This window comes from Haliotis cracherodii, unplaced genomic scaffold (assembly GCF_022045235.1).
Source record: "Haliotis cracherodii isolate W230 unplaced genomic scaffold, xgHalCrac1.p SCAF_12, whole genome shotgun sequence".
Taxonomy (NCBI): Eukaryota; Metazoa; Mollusca; class Gastropoda; order Lepetellida; family Haliotidae; genus Haliotis; species Haliotis cracherodii.
In genome coordinates, this window is record NW_027266267.1 from 21,896,153 (window position 1) to 21,915,799 (window position 19,647).

At 40.1% G+C, this 19,647-nt stretch overlaps 1 protein-coding gene across 2 annotated transcripts in view; it reads left to right on the top strand.

The window, feature by feature from the left end:
• LOC139458248 (protein turtle homolog A-like) overlaps nt 1-19,647 on the top strand; it is a 395,994-nt gene that overhangs the window by 318,807 nt on the left and 57,540 nt on the right. The window contains exon 3 of one of the 2 annotated variants that reach the window (XM_071239617.1): nt 7,621-7,890. In XM_071239617.1, coding sequence (XP_071095718.1) covers nt 7,621-7,890 — 270 coding nt within the window. Of the gene's footprint in view, nt 1-7,620; nt 7,891-15,117; nt 15,296-19,647 lie in introns of those variants that run through there. The other variant, XM_071239618.1, reaches the window with a different exon arrangement.

The window sequence follows — 19,647 nt, forward strand, 5'->3', positions numbered from 1 at the left end:
GTGAGGACAAACACGGAACAGAAGTGGCGGGAATTGCATTAGACTCAGTCTGGGAGCCCAGGAGATATACACTTATTCAATTACCATCAGAGACAAATTAGCGTAAATTATTTGAAGGTTGAGTGGGGACTCAATTCATTCCTTGAGTGAGATGAGAGTTTTGCACATGAACAATATAATAGCACGATTGACAGGATTGTCGTGGTGAGAGGCACACACAGTCTGACACAGAAGTGAGGAGGTGAAATGGGGTATAACGTCGCATTCAAGATAATTGACGTGGATGCACATGTGTGTGTATGTCGCTGCTTGTACCAGTCAGGACTAATGCCGATTTATAGTGCTAGCCCACTGAGATACCATGCCACAGTTTAACATGAATAGGGGCGTGATATTACTGTTATATTGCTAAAAGTGGCATGAAACCATACTCACTCACTCACTCATTCACTCACTCACCGACTCACATGAATTCCACACTCAGACACAGTATACTGACACTGAGCCGACCTGTCCTTGTTTGAGCCTTTTAATGCCGAGCACCAGGCAGGGTAACAACAAGAACCATCTTTCAACGAGGGATACCACTTGACCACGGAGACGGTCACTTCACACAGAGGGTCTAGAGGGTGGTCTGCTGCTTCAGGGGTTCACCACTGAACCACCATTTACACCTGAAACAGACCCATAGGGACCGAAAAATGGTCAGGTTTGGTATGATTCCAATAGAAGACAGAAATACAACTCATTGTCACTTTCTTAAAATGTGCTTTTGTCCATACTTTTGTAACTAAATTTCAGAATATGATTTTTAACATAGGTGTGAGTGTGACAGAATCCCGTGTCTCTTGTGTATTCAGGATTAAATTCATGACCATCACTGGATCGCCAATATGAAAAAAAACAACTTTTAAATTCCTACTTCTCATAAATGCATATCGAATTATTAAAAAAGAACTTGGCATTTGGCATTTTTTAGCAGCTACCCCCCCCCCCCCCCACCCCCACCACCCCCAAAAAAATCCTTAAAAGTGAAATTCTGAAAACGTATCCATACTTCTTGGCATAAAATTTGCAATGTGTAATATTACAGTCTGGTAGAAATTCAGTGTTTCAAATTTGCATCATGAATGGTGATTAGCTAGGGAGAAATTGAATATGGATAGTTGTGAGATTGGAGTTAATCAAGTCAGTGCTGACAGCTTGCGCTGGTGTGTAGATGGCTTGTACAAGTCCACCAGTATTTCCTGGATTGAATTAGCATCTTACATCATTGTGGAATATGTGCTAAGTGTAGGAAGGTCCCTGGATGAAACTGCAGTCGTGTTGGTCTCCACTGTAAGAGTCTGGTATATGGCTGGGAAGGGTTGTCGGCTCAGTGCCACTATTCACTTGCAAAGTTGTGTCCCTTGTGTGCTAGGATCTGCTGTTTGTTGTTCGAATCCTGTGCTGGTTTGTTAGCACCATATCTGTGCTGTAAGTGTCTTTGGTCTGTGACGTTTTGGCGCAGTCGCATTTAGCAGATATATGAATGATATTTTGTCAAAAGAGCAACTTCGTAGTGGGTCTAGATGACTATCTCATTGACACCTTCAGATCTCAATGGTAATGATGTGTGAAGAATTGATATTGAATTTCGTTTGACACCAGTCAGCATTTATTCACTCACTCACTCACTCACTCACTCACTCACTCACTCACTCGGGGGCACGGGTAGCCTAGTTCTCTAAGGCGCTGTAATTCGTTGTGCAGAGTTGCATCCTTTGTGCACGCCAGAAGCCTATGATTGTGGGTTCAAATCTCAGTTCGCTTAATTATGTTTCTAGGTTTGTCAGCACCATAAACGTGCTCCTGGGTTTCCTCAAAGTGGTACACATCTGAGACCTGCATCACTTCGGGCTTTGCCCCCACATCAAGCTGACACGCCTTGATATAACGTGAATACTGTAAAAAGCGGCGTTTAACCCAACTCACTCACTCACTCACTCACTCCCAATCAACACCAAAAGCGTTCTTAAAGGTTGGAACTGCTATTTTGACACATTCAGTGGAACACGCAGTGTGTCTAGACAAGTCATTGGGAGTGGACGTTCTGGTATGTGTTTTCAGAGTCGTGAACACTGTCTAATCAGATTCAACTCCGCCACTGCGTTTGTGTCATCAGGAAAAAGCCGTATAGACAAGCATTATTTGTCCATTGTAGACACAACGAAGATGATTAGCAATCGGACTGCGGTCGTGGGGAAGAGATTAAACAGGTTCTTCTGGCCAGTAGGAGGCTGACACTGTAGATGGTGAATGTAATTGTGTCGTAGCTGTTGCTGTATGTGATGATGATGCTGATGATGATGATGTTTTGGGTTCTGATGAAGATCACCAAAATGATGATGATGATGATGATGATGATGATGATGATGATGACGATCGTGATGTTACAGCAGCTGATAATTGCTATGATGATGATTAAGATGATGATGATGATGACAGTTGTTATGGTGATCAAATAAAGTGGATGATTATTTTTAGGTTATGATGATGATGATGATGATGATGACGACGATCGTGATGTTACAGCAGCTGATAATTGCTATGATGATGATTATGATGATGATGATGATGACGACAGTTCTGATGATGATCAAATAAAGTGGATGATTATTTTTAGGTTATGATGATGATGATGATGATGATGACGATCGTGATGCTATAGCAGCTGATAATTGCTATGATGATGATGATGATGATGATGATGATGATGACAGTTGTTATGGTGATCAAATAAAGTGGATGATTATTTTTAGGTTATGATGATGATGATGATGATGATGATGATGATCATGATGCTATAGCAGCTGATAATTGCTATGATGATGATGATGATGATGATGATGATGATCGTCATGCTGATGCTACAGCAGCTGATAATTGCGATGATGATGATGATGATGATGATGATCGTGATGCTGATGCTGTAGCAGCTGATAATCGTGATGATATTGATGATCATGATGGTGATTATGATCGTGATGATGATGGTCATTTTGATCGTGATGATGATGATTGTGATCGTTATGATGATGATGATGATCAGAGCCGCTGATGGTTGTGATGTGGATGGGTGATGACTTGAGAGAAGTTTTCACTGCTTTTCGTGATGGTAATTCTTTTTCCCTCGCGGCAAACATAATGCATCAAAAGGATTACAATGGTTTTGTATATCTCAAGCTTTGTCCTTTATCTGAAATTCCCAGCAGACCACCTTTGTAAGAAAGCAGACAGATTTATGCGCGATAGACTCAGGGCTTAGAGGAAACTGATCCCGCTCACTATAACAAGCTGGTTCCATGCCACAGTCTCACATCTCGATGGCTGGCAAAGCCAAATGTATGGACTTGGGAAATAAACAAATTTAAAACTTCAGTTAAACGAGGCACCGTCTTTGCAATACTATCCCCGCAAGGGAGATGGGAAACAGATCTCTCGAAGTACAGATACTATTACAGCTTTCTAGCAGCACTGGTTTCATATCTTGGTCATAATTATCCTGTTTGTTTGTGAGATAAAGTCACAAGTCAGATGTGCAATAGTTTTTACCTTGATCAGCCATGTTCTATTGAATGTGCTCACTGACGTTCACTGCTGCCAGAGCTGAGGGTGTAGGGAATATTTTATGAGAGCTTCTCTAAATAAAATTCCATGGATCTGTAAATGATCATATTCTTAGTGTTGACCGTTTGATATTGTGGGAATGTGATAAAAAAATATTTGATAATCTATTCCAGAAAAGATTTTGCCTAAGGTTTTACACACAATTTCTTTTTTTTTAACTTAAAAAGAATAACCAGTCCCCATTTTTAATATAGCCCTGTCACAAAATCCCTCTGTCAAACACTTGACAGTTTCACAAGGGTGAACATATGTGTGTGAAAGTTCCAATGTGACAGGAATAAGTTTCCGTGTTGTAGGCAAAAAACTTGACGTCATATGCACCTTGAGAGGAACAAATGTTAGTAAAAGTTTCACCAGAAATAATATACAAAACGGAACCAAAGCTTGTTTACATACATCCTAAACAAATTGTTTGGTCAGAATAACTGTTCGGCTCCGCCTTCCAAAGAAAGAAATGGTATATCTTGAAGCAGCGACCTTACAAAAACAAATACCATATTCCACATAATAAGCGCCCCGCTCTAATAAGCGCCCACCCAATATATTGGCTAGTGAACAATCCCAATTAGCACCCCTTCCGATTGATCAGTGTACACAAGACTTATTTATTCGCGTACAATACGCACTTGTGAGTTATATGCACCCTTAATTATGGGCAATTAAATTCTGGAAAAATATATCTGTCGCATATAAACATTTCAGGCTGTCAGCATAAACCATGAAATTTATCTTTCAACTCTCTTTTTCCATCAAAGTAATATTCTAATAAGAGCCCCCCATTTCTAATTTTGAGAGCACCCTGGGCGCTTATTACGTCGAATACGGTAATTCACCTTTCAGTTCTTGTTGACATTTTTCATCTGAAACTAAGGGAGGGGAGGATAGCCTAGTGGGTAAAGCGTTGGCTCGTCATGGAAAATGCCTAGGTTTGATTCCCAGATCTGATGCCGTATGTGGAGCCAATTATATGTGTCTCCTTCTGCTGGAATATTGCCAAAAGCCGTAGAAAATAAAAAAGCTAACAAACTCCAAATGTTGTAAATTGATGTAATTGTGTGAATTTTATGACTTAATATCTACATGATAAACTCTGCTCGCCTAGATTGAATGACTGAAAAGAAGTTATGCTTTCTGTACGATTAATGGTGATGTTTGTGAGTGAAGCACAGATATTTATTTTCTGACCATTTCTGTACCTGCCGAAACAGTCTGCTCCTTTCCAGGACTTTAGTCAGAACAGAGTTACCTCCCTTGCCAAGTTCTGTGCAATTTGGAACTTCTCTGAAAACCCTGAAAAGTTTCTTGAGTAATTTGTACAAAGTTTTTCTCAAAATGTCATCAGCTAAATTAGTAATAAAGTGTACTGTAAAAGGTTTATTGCTAAACTGGATTTTTTTTTAAAAAAAGGTACGATTTATGTTTTTTTCGTGTGACCTATAAAATATATATTTTTTGTCTTAATAATTCAAATCCCTGTTGTCATAACATCACAGAGTTGATCTCCGTGGCAAGAGATCCAGGTCCTGTTAGATCCAGATTTCAGTATTGTGGCCATCAATTCATCTTCTGATTACATTTCGGTCATTATTTTTGTGAGAAACTAATTTTCTTAACTCGGCCTTTGTAAAATCAAACTACTTTGAAAAAAGGATATTGTAATTTTACTTCATTTAATCCGATCATGAGTCGACATTTTACAATGACAGATGATATCTTTGAATGCCGTGGACTGTCATTGATAATGGGCACTTCTTTTGTAACTAGTCTTGTTAATTAGGCTTTGAGTTCCGGATCAAAGAGGGTTGTCTGATTCTCCAGCTGTCTTCTCCCGTGACTGAATTTCTTTGAAAATGTGAAGCTTTTGTAATTGTTTTCCATCACTGCCGGTTTTTGTTAATTTTTCTTTTCACCTTAAATACGACTAGTGATCCGCAAGACCTTTTCAGAAGTCTTCCAGTGATGTTAATGTCACTTTCTAATCTGGCATTTCATTTGTCAATCAAAGACACTTACTTGAAAAGTGTGGCGCAGTCTCTCATTGGTCAATCAAGGAAACTTACTTGAATAATGTATCGAAGCCTCTCATTGGTCAATCAAAGACACTTACTTGAATAATGTATTGAAGCCTCTCATTGGTCAATCAAAGACACTTACTTGAATAATGTATTGAAGCCTCTCCTTTGGTCAGTCAAGGAAACTTACTTGAATAATGTATCGAAGCCTCTCATTGGTCAATCAAAGACACTTACTTGAATATTGTATTGAAGCCTCTCATTGGTCAGTCAAGGAAACTTACTTGAATAATGTATTGAAGCCTCTCATTGGTCAATCAAAGAGACATACTTGAAAAGTGTGTCCAAACTCCTCATTGGTCAATCAAAGACACATATTTGAAAAGTGTATCGAAGCCTCTCATTGGTCATTGGGGATACTATTTAACAACACAGATCTCAACTCACTCACTTGTTATCATGAGAGGCGACTATGCTTGTCTTGAAGGGCGACCGGGTGGTCAGGCTAACTGACTTGTTGGAGGCATGTCATTGTATCCTAGTTGCATAGATCGATGCTCATGATGTCAATCACTGGATTGTCTGGTCCAGACTCAATTATTTACACACAGCTGTCATATGTATAATATTTCTGAACACAGCATAAAATAAAAAACAAACAAACAAACAAACAAACTCTGTCTGAAACCCTTTGTTCAGCATCTGCATCAGAAACTAGACCCATGACCCCAACTACTCGTGACTAAAATATAGAAGGACACCAAGTAGCAGAGTTGTGTCCCTTAGCCATGTCAGGATCTGGTATTCATCAGTGTAAGGGTCAGGGTTGGACCCCCGGCCGCGTCATACCTAAAGACGTTAAAAGATTGTACTTGTTGTTACCTTGCCTGACATTGGCATGAAGTGGATGACACAAGGACTGGTTGGCTCAGTCAGAAAACATTCATGTGAGATAGCACTATGTGACCAACATTAGTCTGAACTAGTATAAGCAGCCACACAGACACACTACACTACACTACTACTACTTTTAGCTGATATAGTGTGATTTAACTGAAATATATTTCTCACCTTTGTTTGAGTGGCGTCATTGACATGCTATGTCAGGGCTGGGACGAGTCCAAATTTACTACCCGGGTACCCACCCCCTAGTGCCCGACCCTACCCGGGTACCCGCTGTAGGTCTCAAGAGATAGGTACAAAATGTCCGCTTGGAAAATGTTTGACCGTCCTCCTGTCAAAATGTAGTTAGATACAGGTATAACATTACCTACCATGCATACACAGAATTTGACTTCAGTTTTATCTTTATGCAAACATATAAAAGTCAGAAGGATTGTGTGCAAAGTCGGAAAGAAATGTCAACATTTGTCACTTACAGTGTAATCATAGAGATAATTTTTGCCATTAAACAATATATCATGTAACTAACTACGGGTCCGGGTAGTCCTGTGGGTACTCGGGTCGGGTGGATACTGAGTAGGACCCGAGTTACCCGTCCCAGCCCTAGTATACTGAACACAAAAAGTTAGGGATCATGAATATTCTTGAGGATATATTTAGTAGTGAAGGCTGATCACACAATTTCCTAAAATTATGGCCGTGTTTAACATTGATGACACTGAATACTCTGGCAGCCACACAGACACACATATACTACATTTAGCTGATATACTGTGATATAACTGAAATATATTTCTCACCTGTGTTTGAGTGGCGTCATTGACATGCTATGTTAGGACTGGGATGAGTCCAAATTTACTACTCGGGGACCGACCCCCCTATTACCCGATCCTACCTGGGGACCCGCTGTAGGATTCAAGAGGTACAAAATGTCTGATTGGAAAACGTTTGAGCATACTTTTAAAATTATGGCTGTGTTTAACTGATGCCACTGAATACTCTGGCAGACAATTTCACAACTTCCCTTTCGTTCCAGCTCCTCCCAGGATAATTGCCAGCTCCCGGAAACTGCTTCAGCATCGGAGAGGCGAGTCCATCACACTCTTCTGTCGCGGGAAAGGATCTCCCAAACCGACTCTCTCGTGGTACAAAGATGGACGCCCTTTACAAGATTCATTGCGTGTGCGTGTGGAGAACAAGGATGTGAAGATCAGTAACGTGCAGCGGGATGACGGTGGAATATACATGTGTACTTTCAGTAACTCCGTGGGGGCCATATCACAACTCATAAAGCTGGTGGTAGAAGGTAAGAGTTATCTCCCTTCATCTTAGTGTGTGGGGGGGTCATATCACAACTCATAAAGCTGCTGGTAGAAGGTAAGAGTTATCTCCCTTCATCTCAGTGTGTGGGGGCCATATCACAACTCATAAAACTTGTGGTAGAAGGTAAGAGTTATCTCCCTTCACCTTAGTGTGTGGGGGGTCATATCACAACTCATAAAACTTGTGGTAGAAGAAAAGAGTTATCTCCCTTCATCTTAGTTGGGGGGGGCGCATATCACAACTCATAAAGCTGGTTGTAGAAGGTAAGAGTCATCTCCCCTTCATCTTAGTGGGGGGCCATGTCACAACTCATAAAGCTGGTGGTAGAAGGTAAGAGTTATCTCCCTTCATCTTAGTGGGGGGCAATATCACAACTCATAAAGCTGGTGGTAGAAGGTAAGAGTCATCTCCCCTTCATCTTAGTAGGGGGCAATATCACAACTCATAAAGCTGGTTGTAGAAGCTAAGAGTTATCTCCCTTCATCTTAGTGGGGGGCAATATCACAACTCATAAAGCTGGTGGTAGAAGGTAAGAGTTATCTCCTTTCATCTTAGTAGGGGGCAATATCACAACTCATAAAGCTGGTGGTAGAAGGTAAGAGTTATCTCCCTTCATCTTAGTGGGGGGCAATATCACAACTCATAAAGCTGGTGGTAGAAGGTAAGAGTTATCTCCCTTTATCTTAGTAGGGGGCCATATCACAACTCAACCACTCATAAAGCTGGTGGTAGAAGGTAAGAGTTATCTCCCTTCATCTTAGTAGGGGGCCATATCACAACTCAACAACTCATAAAGCTGGTGGTAGAAGGTAAGAGTTATCTCCCTTCATCTTAGTAGGGGTCATATCACAACTCATAAAACTTGTGGTAGAAGGTAAGAGTTATCTCCCTTCATCTTAGTGTGTGTGGGGTCATATCACAACTCATAAAACTTGTGGTAGAAGGTAACAGTTATCTCCCCCTCATCTTAGTGTCGTAGAGGCGACTATTCTTGTGGCGAATAATCGGGTGGTCAGGCTCGCTGACTTGGTTCATGCATGTCATCGTATCCCAATTGCGTGGATCGATGCTCATGATGTCAATCACTGGATTATCTGGTACAGACTTGATTATTTACAGACCACCATTATACAGCTTGGATATTGCTGAGTGCGGCGTTAAACAACAAACAAATAAACATACTTCAGTTGACATACCTCTGCTCCCTTGGGTGAGGTAGTCTGGTTGGCAGCTGTCAAGTGACATCGTCGTTAATTAGGTTCATTATTCATAGTTGTTCCTTGTATTAATGATGGGTTAAGATTTATATGAAGCAGATAGCACCAATTTAAGTTACTGCTTTCTGAACCATATGCCCAAAAGCCCCTTCTTGATGACTTGTTTTATTTGTTGATGAAGTTGGGACAAATCATTTTGTGTCCAAGCAAGGATTTGGAAGTGATAACACCGATTTTCCCAAAGCTTGTTAGCTTATATGTTTCTCATACTCAATGTTATTGAAACAAGTCTCTCTTTTGTAAGATGAACCCAGCTCATTGTTCCCTAAATATTGACAGTGCTAAACTGTGGTGTTCATTATGGGTCCATGAGAAGTAATTGGTGGAGTGTAAACACGGAGACAATGGCTCTGGGGTGCCGGCAATGTGGGCTACCCCCTGATAATGGCATACAGACTTGGGGGGGTGGGGGGGATGAGGGGGTACTGTTACAAGGTGAGGGAGAGGTCAGTACCCATGCTTCATTGGTTGTCTGTGGGAGGGGAAGGGGGTAGTCTGTCTTACAGACCCTGATACAAATATATATCAAATACAGCCCATGCAAGTCTATAATGTTTGGCAAGTCTAGATTACTGCAGTATCAGAAAATGAAGAGAGTCACTGGGTTCCCTTTTATTCTATTTTTATTAAGATAACTGAACAACTGTTTTTTCTGTACGATATGTTCATTTCAGAGACTAGAAATGTCTAGGAAGGGGGATTCACCTGCAGTTTGGAATAGATCAGGAAAACACTTTTATAACACTGATCGTGTATATGTCTCTTTTGTAGGGCTGTTACGATTCCCTAGGGTATTCGGTGAATCGACACCATTTCTATTCATAAATTGAATTCGTGGTCACTAGAATCAAATATTTTTTTTATATGCAGTCATGTGCATTTACATACCCTGACCCTTGAAATATTCCTGAATATATATTATATGCATAGATTTCTTCAAAGGACAACACTCTTATATATTTAATTTGACAGTATTGTGGTCACTGGTCATTGTCATAATTGAGCAGATACAAGTACCTGGATAAGTGCAGTATACAGATAGTATTATAAATAAATAATTAGATCTGTAAACACCAGTAGGGGGGCCCAGTCGTCTAAGGTGCAGTTCGCTGTGCAGAGTTGCTTCTCTTGGGCACGCCAGAAACCTATGATTCTGGGTTAGAATCTCGGTTCACCCCTTTTATGTTTCTAGGTTTGTTAGCACCATACCCGTGCTCATGGGTTTCACTGAAATAGTAAACGTCGGAGATCTGCATAACTTTGGGCTTTCCTCCCACATTAAGCTGACACGCCATGATATAACTGGAATACTGTTAAAAGCGGCGTTAAACCCAACTCACTCACTCACTCAAAGAAGCATTACTCACTGGTGTTTTATTAATCTGGTTTGAAATTTTGATTTGATTTATGTCAAGTTGTAGTGGAGCATTTGAGGGTGGATGTGGGAGAGTGGGGATATTAATCACTGAAACTTACTTACTTACTTATATTGGAGATATTACGTGCGCTTTCCGACTGCAGCGTATTTCGCACACGGGCCAGGCCAGTCCATTTAATGTGTTTCCGAAAAGGGGAAAAAGTTGTTTGGCAGTCCAGTAGGGGTGTTTTAGTGGTTGCTTATAAAGAATTTTGGAAAGTTTGAGATTTGGAAAAAATGCCAAGAGGGTGGGGGGGGGGGGGGGGCGAACTAAGGTGAGTTGAGGTTTAAGAGAGCAGGGTGAATTTGAGAAATGGTGGAGGGGCATTGATGCATTTATCAGGCATTGAAAGGGGATTTTTGAAATTGAGAATGGTGTGTTGGACACTGAGATGGGGAGACATTGAGAGGGGTAATTGAGAGTGACATGCATGGCAGTTAGGAGGGGCATTTGCAGTTTTAATGAGAGAGAAATAGCCTCAGGACAATTGCACGATCATGTTAGTTTCTATTAAACATTGTTCTTCAAAACTGTAAAAATCTGTTGTTAAGCTGTTGTGATTGATGGTTTATTGGTACTGATGTTGTCAAAGTCTCAGGACATCTTTAAATCATTGTTCAATAGCCAATGGACCAAACCGTGACGTGGGTGGTGAAGAGATGCTATATATTCCGTATACAACATGGTCTGTGGTGATATAAGATGCAATATATTCTGTATACAACATGGTATGTGGTGATGTAAGATGCAATATACTCCGTATACAACATGGTATGTGGGTGATATAAGATGCTATGTACTCCGTATACAACATGGTATGTGGGTGATATAAGATGCTATGTACTCCGTATACAACATAGGATGTGGGTGACATAAGATGCTATATACTCTGTATACAACATGGTATGTGGGTGACATAAGATGCTATATACACTCCGTATTCAACATGGTATGTGGGTGATATAAGATGCTATATACTCCGTATACAACATGGTATGTGGGTGATATAAGATGCTATATACTCCGTATACAACATGGTATGTGGGTGACATAAGATGCTATATACTCCGTATACAACATGGTATGTGGGTGATATAAGATGCTATGTACTCCGTATACAACATGGTCTATGGTGGTTTGAGAACTGGAATAGAGATTGGCTGGGGGTTGTTGAGAGAAAGAAATTCTTCTCTCAGATCACTGAAGGGGAACATGTTTCTGTGTGGAATATTTAGACGTGTCAAGTTGATAAAGGAGAAAGTTAACTGTGTGTTGTGTTTCTGTTTGATGGTGTCAAGAGGTATTCTGTTGTTGTGATTGATGGTTTATTGGTGCTGATGTTGTCAGGGCACCCTTGCTTGTTACTTACTTACTTACTTACTTTGGAGATTTAACGTGCGCTTTCCGACTGATGCGTATTTCGCATTTGCTTGTCCGGTCATGACAGTGAAATAGGAAATATCTGGAATAATGCAGGTGGACGGGTAACAGGTGATCAGGGAAAGTGTGGGTAGTTGGTGGGCAGGTAACCGGTGGGCAGGGAAAGGGTGGGTAGTGGGTGGGCAGGTAACCGGTGGGCGGGGAAAGGGTGGGTAGTGGGTGGGCAGGTAAAGTGTGGGTAGTGGGTGGGCAGGTAAAGTGTGGGTAGTCACGTAGGGTGGGTAGTGGGTGGGCAGGTAAAGTGTGGGTAGTGGGTTGGGTGGGTAGTGGGTGGGCAGGTAAAGGGTAGGTAGTGGGTGGGCAGGTAAAGGGTGGAAGGCCTCAAAGTTGCGACTAAAACGGTCGACAGTGCAACCTAAATTTCAATTTGTCTACTGTCCACAATTCAAAAATACCTTGAAAAATATCTCGTGGCAACTAAATTCTATTGCTACACGTCTGTAGACACAAAAATATACATGTCTGCTACTGATTGTACTTGCAAATAATTCCTCATAAAGTCAACAATAACCGAAATGCATAAATATTTCGTGCCAGGTGGGGACAGCATTGGAAACCCTGTCTAGTCTGGACCTTGTCTATTCTGGACCTTGTCTTGTCTGGACCTTGTCTTGTCTGGACCTTGTCTAGTCTGGACCTTGTCTGGTCTAGACATCCTGTTGGTATGGACCCTGTATAGTTTAAAACCATCTACAGAAGGTTATGTCTTGCGGTTGTATATAAATAGTTGTCTTGGGGTTGTATATAAATATAGCATTTGATATCTGTATATCTGTAAAGATGTAATTGTGAAACTTTGAAGAACGGAACATAATAAGTATCTGTTACATCTTGGTAGAGGTGACTTATATTTCTGATATCAGGAACAATAGAGAAAGGGTCTTTAATGCTTAGTTTAACATTGTTGCAGTGTAGCACATTGCTTTGTTCAAATACAATGATAAAGTAAAACATGAAAAACTGTCCAATATTTTAACAAGATTTATTTATTTTCCCAAACTGGCTCCCACAGGAGATATCACTAGGGTGAGATCAAGCAATATCTACACTGCAGATATCGCTGCAATGAAATTGCATCACCATGCTTTGCAAACCATTATGATGTCATTGGTCACCATGACATCACAATCAAATGACATCACTAATGGCTCTGTTACTGAAGCTGTTAGCAGTACTCTTTACACTGAAGACACTGCTTATTACTGTCTACAAACTGAAAAAGTGTAATGTTGGATGATAAATATGATCTCATCCGAGTGTCTTTTGATATCAAATATATCAACACGTGTTGATATTTTTTATATCAAAAGACACTTGGGTGAGATTCTCTATATATTTCTTTTCCATTTAAGTTGCTAAAAGCTAAGATTAAAAGTTGAAATTATTTTATTGTGAAAATACGCTCACTGTACAGGATCAAACAGTGGAGACATTATGCGTTGTTGTAATTAAAATTAAAGTGACTTACTTACTTAAATTAGGAATTTAACGTGCGCTTTCCGACAAATGCGTATTTCACTCACGGGCCCGCCAGGCCATTTAGTGTTTGGTCGAAAAGGGTATGTCCGACAAGGGGAGGCAACCTAGATGGGGCTCTTTAGGGGTGCTTACTTCATTTGGAGAACAATTTTGTAATTTTGAAATATCCCATAAAAGGTGGAGGAGGGATGGGTGGGGGGACTAAAAGGAGTTTGTGTGTTTTTATAGGTTTGGAATTGTAGGCTTTATTGACAGCTTGTTTGTTGTACTTTCATATTTAGATGCGGCCAAATAGGCCTGTTTTGATTAGATATAGCCTAGTGCTTTAAAGGTTTTTAAGTCATTTAGGGGGTTCAATACAGTTGCTAATTAAAGTGAATGGTTGTATAAAGTTGTGTAGATGCCTTGTCCAGGTGACAGCCATGCCAGGATGAGGACATGCTATCAACAAGGCATGCGTGACACATTTGGTAGCCCGCCAGGTGCTAATTGCCTCACCTGATGGTAACTGTCACTGCAGCCAGGTGTTGATTACAGGTGTATATTGGAGACAGTCAGGCACCAGGATGTACAACAAAGATGTCTATCAGTGGTGGCAGATGGGAGGAAGGCAAAGATTGTTGGAATATATGTGATAACTGTTGATGTGGTGTGGTGATAAGAAAATTAACACATGATGATAACATGTGATTATTATTTATTAACAAAAAAATTAAGAAAATGTTTTGTAATTTTCCGATTGCTAGAAATGATTTTAATAATAGAAATGTTCAAGAGTGTTTGTTGCTCACATTGAATTATTATTATTATTATTCAATTCAATTCAATTCAATTCAATTCAATTCAATTCAATTCAATTCAATTCAATTCAATTCAATTCAATTCAATTCAATTTATTATTTTCTATTTGTATTTTGAACAAAATTCAAATGAGGATAGTTATGTAAAAAACTGCCATATATTTTTATCACAATATTTATATAAAAGGGTATATTTTTCATGTTACAGTCAAATTTGTTTCATTCTCTGTTGACAGGAATTAAATTATTATTGTTGATTTTTATGTAGGCCTTGTTTTATCGAGAGTGTTTGAACGGGGGTAGCAGCTCAATTTCAAAATATTTATCACTATACAGGTCTGAATTCCTTAAAATAACAAAATAAAGTAAACCCAGTCAAACAATGTTAGAAATGTATTTCAGATATGCTGTATGCTGACTGAATAATGAAGGAGACTTGAACTATAGTTAGTAAATGTATTCTTCGATGTGATACTTTTCAGGTCATCCCATCACACGCCTTGAGACAGGCACAGAGATATCAGGTATCTTCAGCATGGCCCACTTTACTGCTGCAAGGGGCAGAGTAGGTCAGAGGTCACAGGGGGGTAGGCAGTGTGCCCCTAACTTACAGCTACATCAAATTAGGTCACAAGTCGTTAACTTAATTGATATATTGGCTCTGAGCTTCAATAGAAGGCTCACACCACAAAGGACAGCCTCATAAATCCCTACAAAGAAATAGACTGATCCTAGACGGAAGTATCCCAACCTTGCCCCCCTAGGGTAAGATGAGCATGTCCCAGGGGATCCCAAACAGGCGAGACTGAGAATGTAGGTTTAGTTGAATCAGTCTTGTAGTAACCTGTCCTCCACGCAATGGAGGTAGGTAGGGCCTAGGGTGGACACAAATATGGTGCTGTTGGAATGTTTTGGCTGGATTTTCGTTACGGTGTTTGGAATATGTGTACCTGCGGCCAACTCTCAAGTGACAAGTAAGTCGACCATGTGGCTTCGGAAACAATGGTCAGTTAAATTCAAATGTTAACGGGCATCATGTGGTCAGGGTTGGCTGACCGGAGTGGCTGGCCAGGTGTTGCGAGGGGGCTGTGTTATGTTAAACTGCCGGCAGAGAGACCATGCATATACAACGTCAGGCATGTGTCACTTTGTTGTTGTTTACCCTAAGACCATTTGTTGACATGAGTTGCCTAAACTGTTTATAACATATCTTACTGTTTTCTATGTTTGATTGTGTTTATGCCTGCCTTATGTTAAGGATTTACATGTATTTAAGTTTGTTGTAATGAAATGTTACGTTCTGTCATAATGTCACTCAAAGTAGTTTTATTATGGTAAATGTCACTTTGCAAAGGCCTTGTCAGTCTGACATTTCAAAAAATGTGACAGTCAAAACCGCATGGATTTTTTTCTTCTTGTTTATTAAGTTGGATTATCGGGAGGATCGACTGTTTGTCGACCACTCCTGGATGTGAAGAATGTAGGGTTCTGTTCTGGGTCCACTAGACATTTAAGTGCTTCCTATCTGACTTGATGTATAAGTGTCAGAATTGGGTGAGATGGGAGCTGCCATTGAAAGGCACCAGTTCCTCGAGTATTCATGAACTTCATTGACTGAATGAAAGGTGTGCTCAAAGTGGGTTTATGAGGTTTGTCTTTCAGAGTGGTATACCGATTGATTTTTGGTTGTATACAGAAGGGTGTGACCTAGGGGTGTACGGATTGTTATCTACAAGGCTGGTATACAGAAGGGTATGTTCCAGGGTGGTATACAGAAGGGTATGTTCCAGGCGGTATACAGAAGGGTATGTCCCAGGGTGGTATACAGAAGGGTATGTTCCAGGGTGGTATACAGAAGGGTATGTCCCAGGGTGGTATACAGAAGAGTGTGTCCTAGGGTGGTATACCGAAGGGTATGTCCCAGGGTGGTTTACAGAAGGGTATGTCCCAGGGCGGTACACAGAAGGGTATGTTCCAGGGTGGTATACAGAAGGGTATGTTCCAGGGCGGTATACAGAAGGGGATGTCCCAGGGCGGTATACAGAAGGGTATGTCCCAGGGTTGTATACAGAAGGGTATGACAGGGTGGTGTACAGAAGGGTGTGACCTAGGGTGGTATATAGAAGGGTATGTCTCAGGGTGGTATACAGATGGGTGTGATTGGTGTACAGAAGGGTATGTCCCAGGGCGATATACAGAAGGGTTTGTCCCAGGGCAGTATACAGAAGGGTATGTCCCAGGGTCTTATACAGAAGGGTATGTCCCAGGGTGTTATACAGAAGGGTATGTCCCAAGGCGGTATACAGAAGGGTATGTCCCAGGGCGGTATACAGAAGGGTATGTCCCAGGGTGGAATACAAAAGGGTATGCCCCAGAGTGTGGTATATAGATGTTTGTCATCCTAATTAGTAAAAGGTTGAGTACAACCAAGAAAATGCAGGTCAGCGTGGGTAGGTTTATGACAATGACTATGCTCTTCAGAGCGTCCCATCAATTCAAGGAGATAGCTGAATCTCCCAGTTTATGGTCCAGTGAATATATCAAGTTTCATTAGCTGCTGATGTCAGCCTGATTCTAATGTTGTTACTTCAAGGCATATGTTGTTGATCATAAGTGTTTCAGGTGAATATACTAAATATATATAAATCCAAACACAAACTGACAGACTTGATAATGTTCTAAATTAATTTCTATGGCACTCTTCACGTAGAAGTATCTGATGACATCAAAGGAATAGTGATTATATCAAAGCAATGGTGATGATGTCAATGGATTTTACTGTATCGAGGGTACGAATCACCCTAAGGAATGTTTCAATATATATCAGAATAAAAAAGCCAAACTTTCACCGAGTTTGTAATGGACTAGATGCAGGTTAACACACTCCAGCCTTCAACACTTAGTATTGAGAGACAGATTTCGAGGCAACATGTGACTGAGAGTATCTCTGAATGTTACAGTGGCCACATAGAGTCTATGCTCCTCAGAAACTAAAAAAAATAAGTGTTTTTCAGTAATGTGACCACCATGTCCGTCTTTAACTTGTTACCCTTAGATTTTTATCACAACTGTGACTACTTGTCGGGAAAATAAATAAAAAAAAAAATTATTTTTTTTTATTTACGTCACCAAATTAACAATTATCCTCACAACATACTTAAGTTCGTATCACAACTGTTGCTAGTTGTGAGAAAAACTCCTTTTCAGAATTAATGCTGACATTTATTTGATATATTATATTTTTTATCCGTATCTTTTATTTTTTGGAGGGAAAGGAGCTGTAAAGGGAAATGTAATTCTGTTTACATCTTAACTTGTTTAGTATAATTTTTTTAGTGGGGCGGGTAACCGATCGTTTATAACATTCCGCTATTTATGTAGGGCTAGACGAAGACATGTGATTGAGACTGAGTACAAATGACAGTCTGCAGCCAGTGAAAAACCCCTCAGGGGTTTCTGTTGGGGTTTAATTGTGCAGATCAAAAACTGATTATGGACAATTGTGTGCCGCTAAATGCTTTTAGATTGTCTGTGTTTGAACAAGGGTGTGGTTTGAAGTTACAGATTAAGTGTTTCTTGATAGTGTGTTGTAACTATACCACTGCTGGTCTCTTAAGGAGTGTAGCCAGGTTGTGTCATCAGCGTGTGCTCCAGGATGCAGGTTCCCACCTGGTCATGCTGCAGGCTGTAGGTATGGCAGAGTATTTCCTGGCATTTAGGCTTAAAGTTTCAGTGTGATTTCAGTTAGCAGCTATTCAGTTCAGACATACTATACTATACAGCAGGGGTCCGGAAACCGTCATATGCGCCGGACATGTCCGATTGGGAATCTCAAATGTCCGGTCTAAAATATTGCTTACCGGACATTTAAATTTTTCTGTCCGGACATTCTTAAATTTTTACCGGACATGATCAACAGTTAGGACTGAGCAATTTCTGTCTGCAGTTGTAACACAATGAAGATTATCTACACTGACAAGCTTTGTTTGTTTTGATTGCTGTAAATACATCGTACCTAGAATGATAGTCCAATCGGTCAATCACTGTAATAGGCAATAAACTGAGTTGACACTGATTAATCGAGGATTTATTACTGAGAACATCTTGTTGATTTGAGTAAAATGTGTTTACAACTGTACATAAATACCTTGCATCATCGATGTACCTCATTATCCTCACAATGCTACGATACGTAACCTCAGTCAAGAAGCGAAAGCGTGACGACAGCCAGTCGACCGATGCAGATCAGTCGAGCGGATCTGCCAAACCCTCAAAGTCTGAATGATCATTTTGTAAGTCGTGGCTAACGACTTTCACTTGGTTGACATACAACGAGGATTCGCAGATTTTATTGTTTTCAGTAGCTAGTCGTATATTGAATCTTGATTGACCGCCATTTTGCTTTCTCGGACGATCGATATCAAATTTTTTTATGGTCAATAATTAAGTACAGATGAAAAAGTATTCAAATAACTACTGCTATCAACGATAGTTTAGGATTTATGATTATATTATCTGTCTTGTTTTTAAATAATCTTTAGTTTAAAAAAAACACTTTTCCCGTGAGGTCACGTGATAACCAAATATGGGATAATAGTCTCGATCCAAATGTTACAACGCGTACACTTGAGCAGACTCATGAATATTAATTAGACCGTTCACAACGTTGACAGATCGTTATTATAACAGAAACAAACGTATGTTTTCCATATATATCTAAAATTATATTATTTGTTATTAATTGTCCGGTGAATTAAACAATTTAAATTGAAACAATTCATAATTCATCATATTATGAATACGTAACAACTTGTAATTTGTGTGTAAAAAGTCGTACTAAAACACGCTGTTTGAAGGGGGCGTGGCATAAATGTAAATGTCCGATTGGGATTTTAAATTTTCCGGACCCCTGCTATACAGGCATGTGTGTCATACAGGTTTTACGAAACGGGTGTCAGAATTCTTTTATATCCGAAGTTAGGGTAATACATGAATTTTTCACGAGTTTTGTAAAATCAGTACGACACACGTGTGAGTGGAATAGTTTCTTCATTTCCGTTTTTTATTCATCATTTTGAGCTCCACTTTTTGAAAAATGCACTGATCACCAACGCTGTCCTAGAAAACCACAATTTGTCAAATGGCGTCTACAATCTTCAGCTATGATGTCGATTCTGGTGTGACTTCATTCAAACTCACTTCACAGTAAGATTCAAATGACGTCAATAATGCTTTTCAGATGACGGAAACGGTACACGGGTGGGCGAGATGTGATATTTGCACTGGTTCTGTATTTATGAACTCGGTTATTTCTAACCCTATGGGT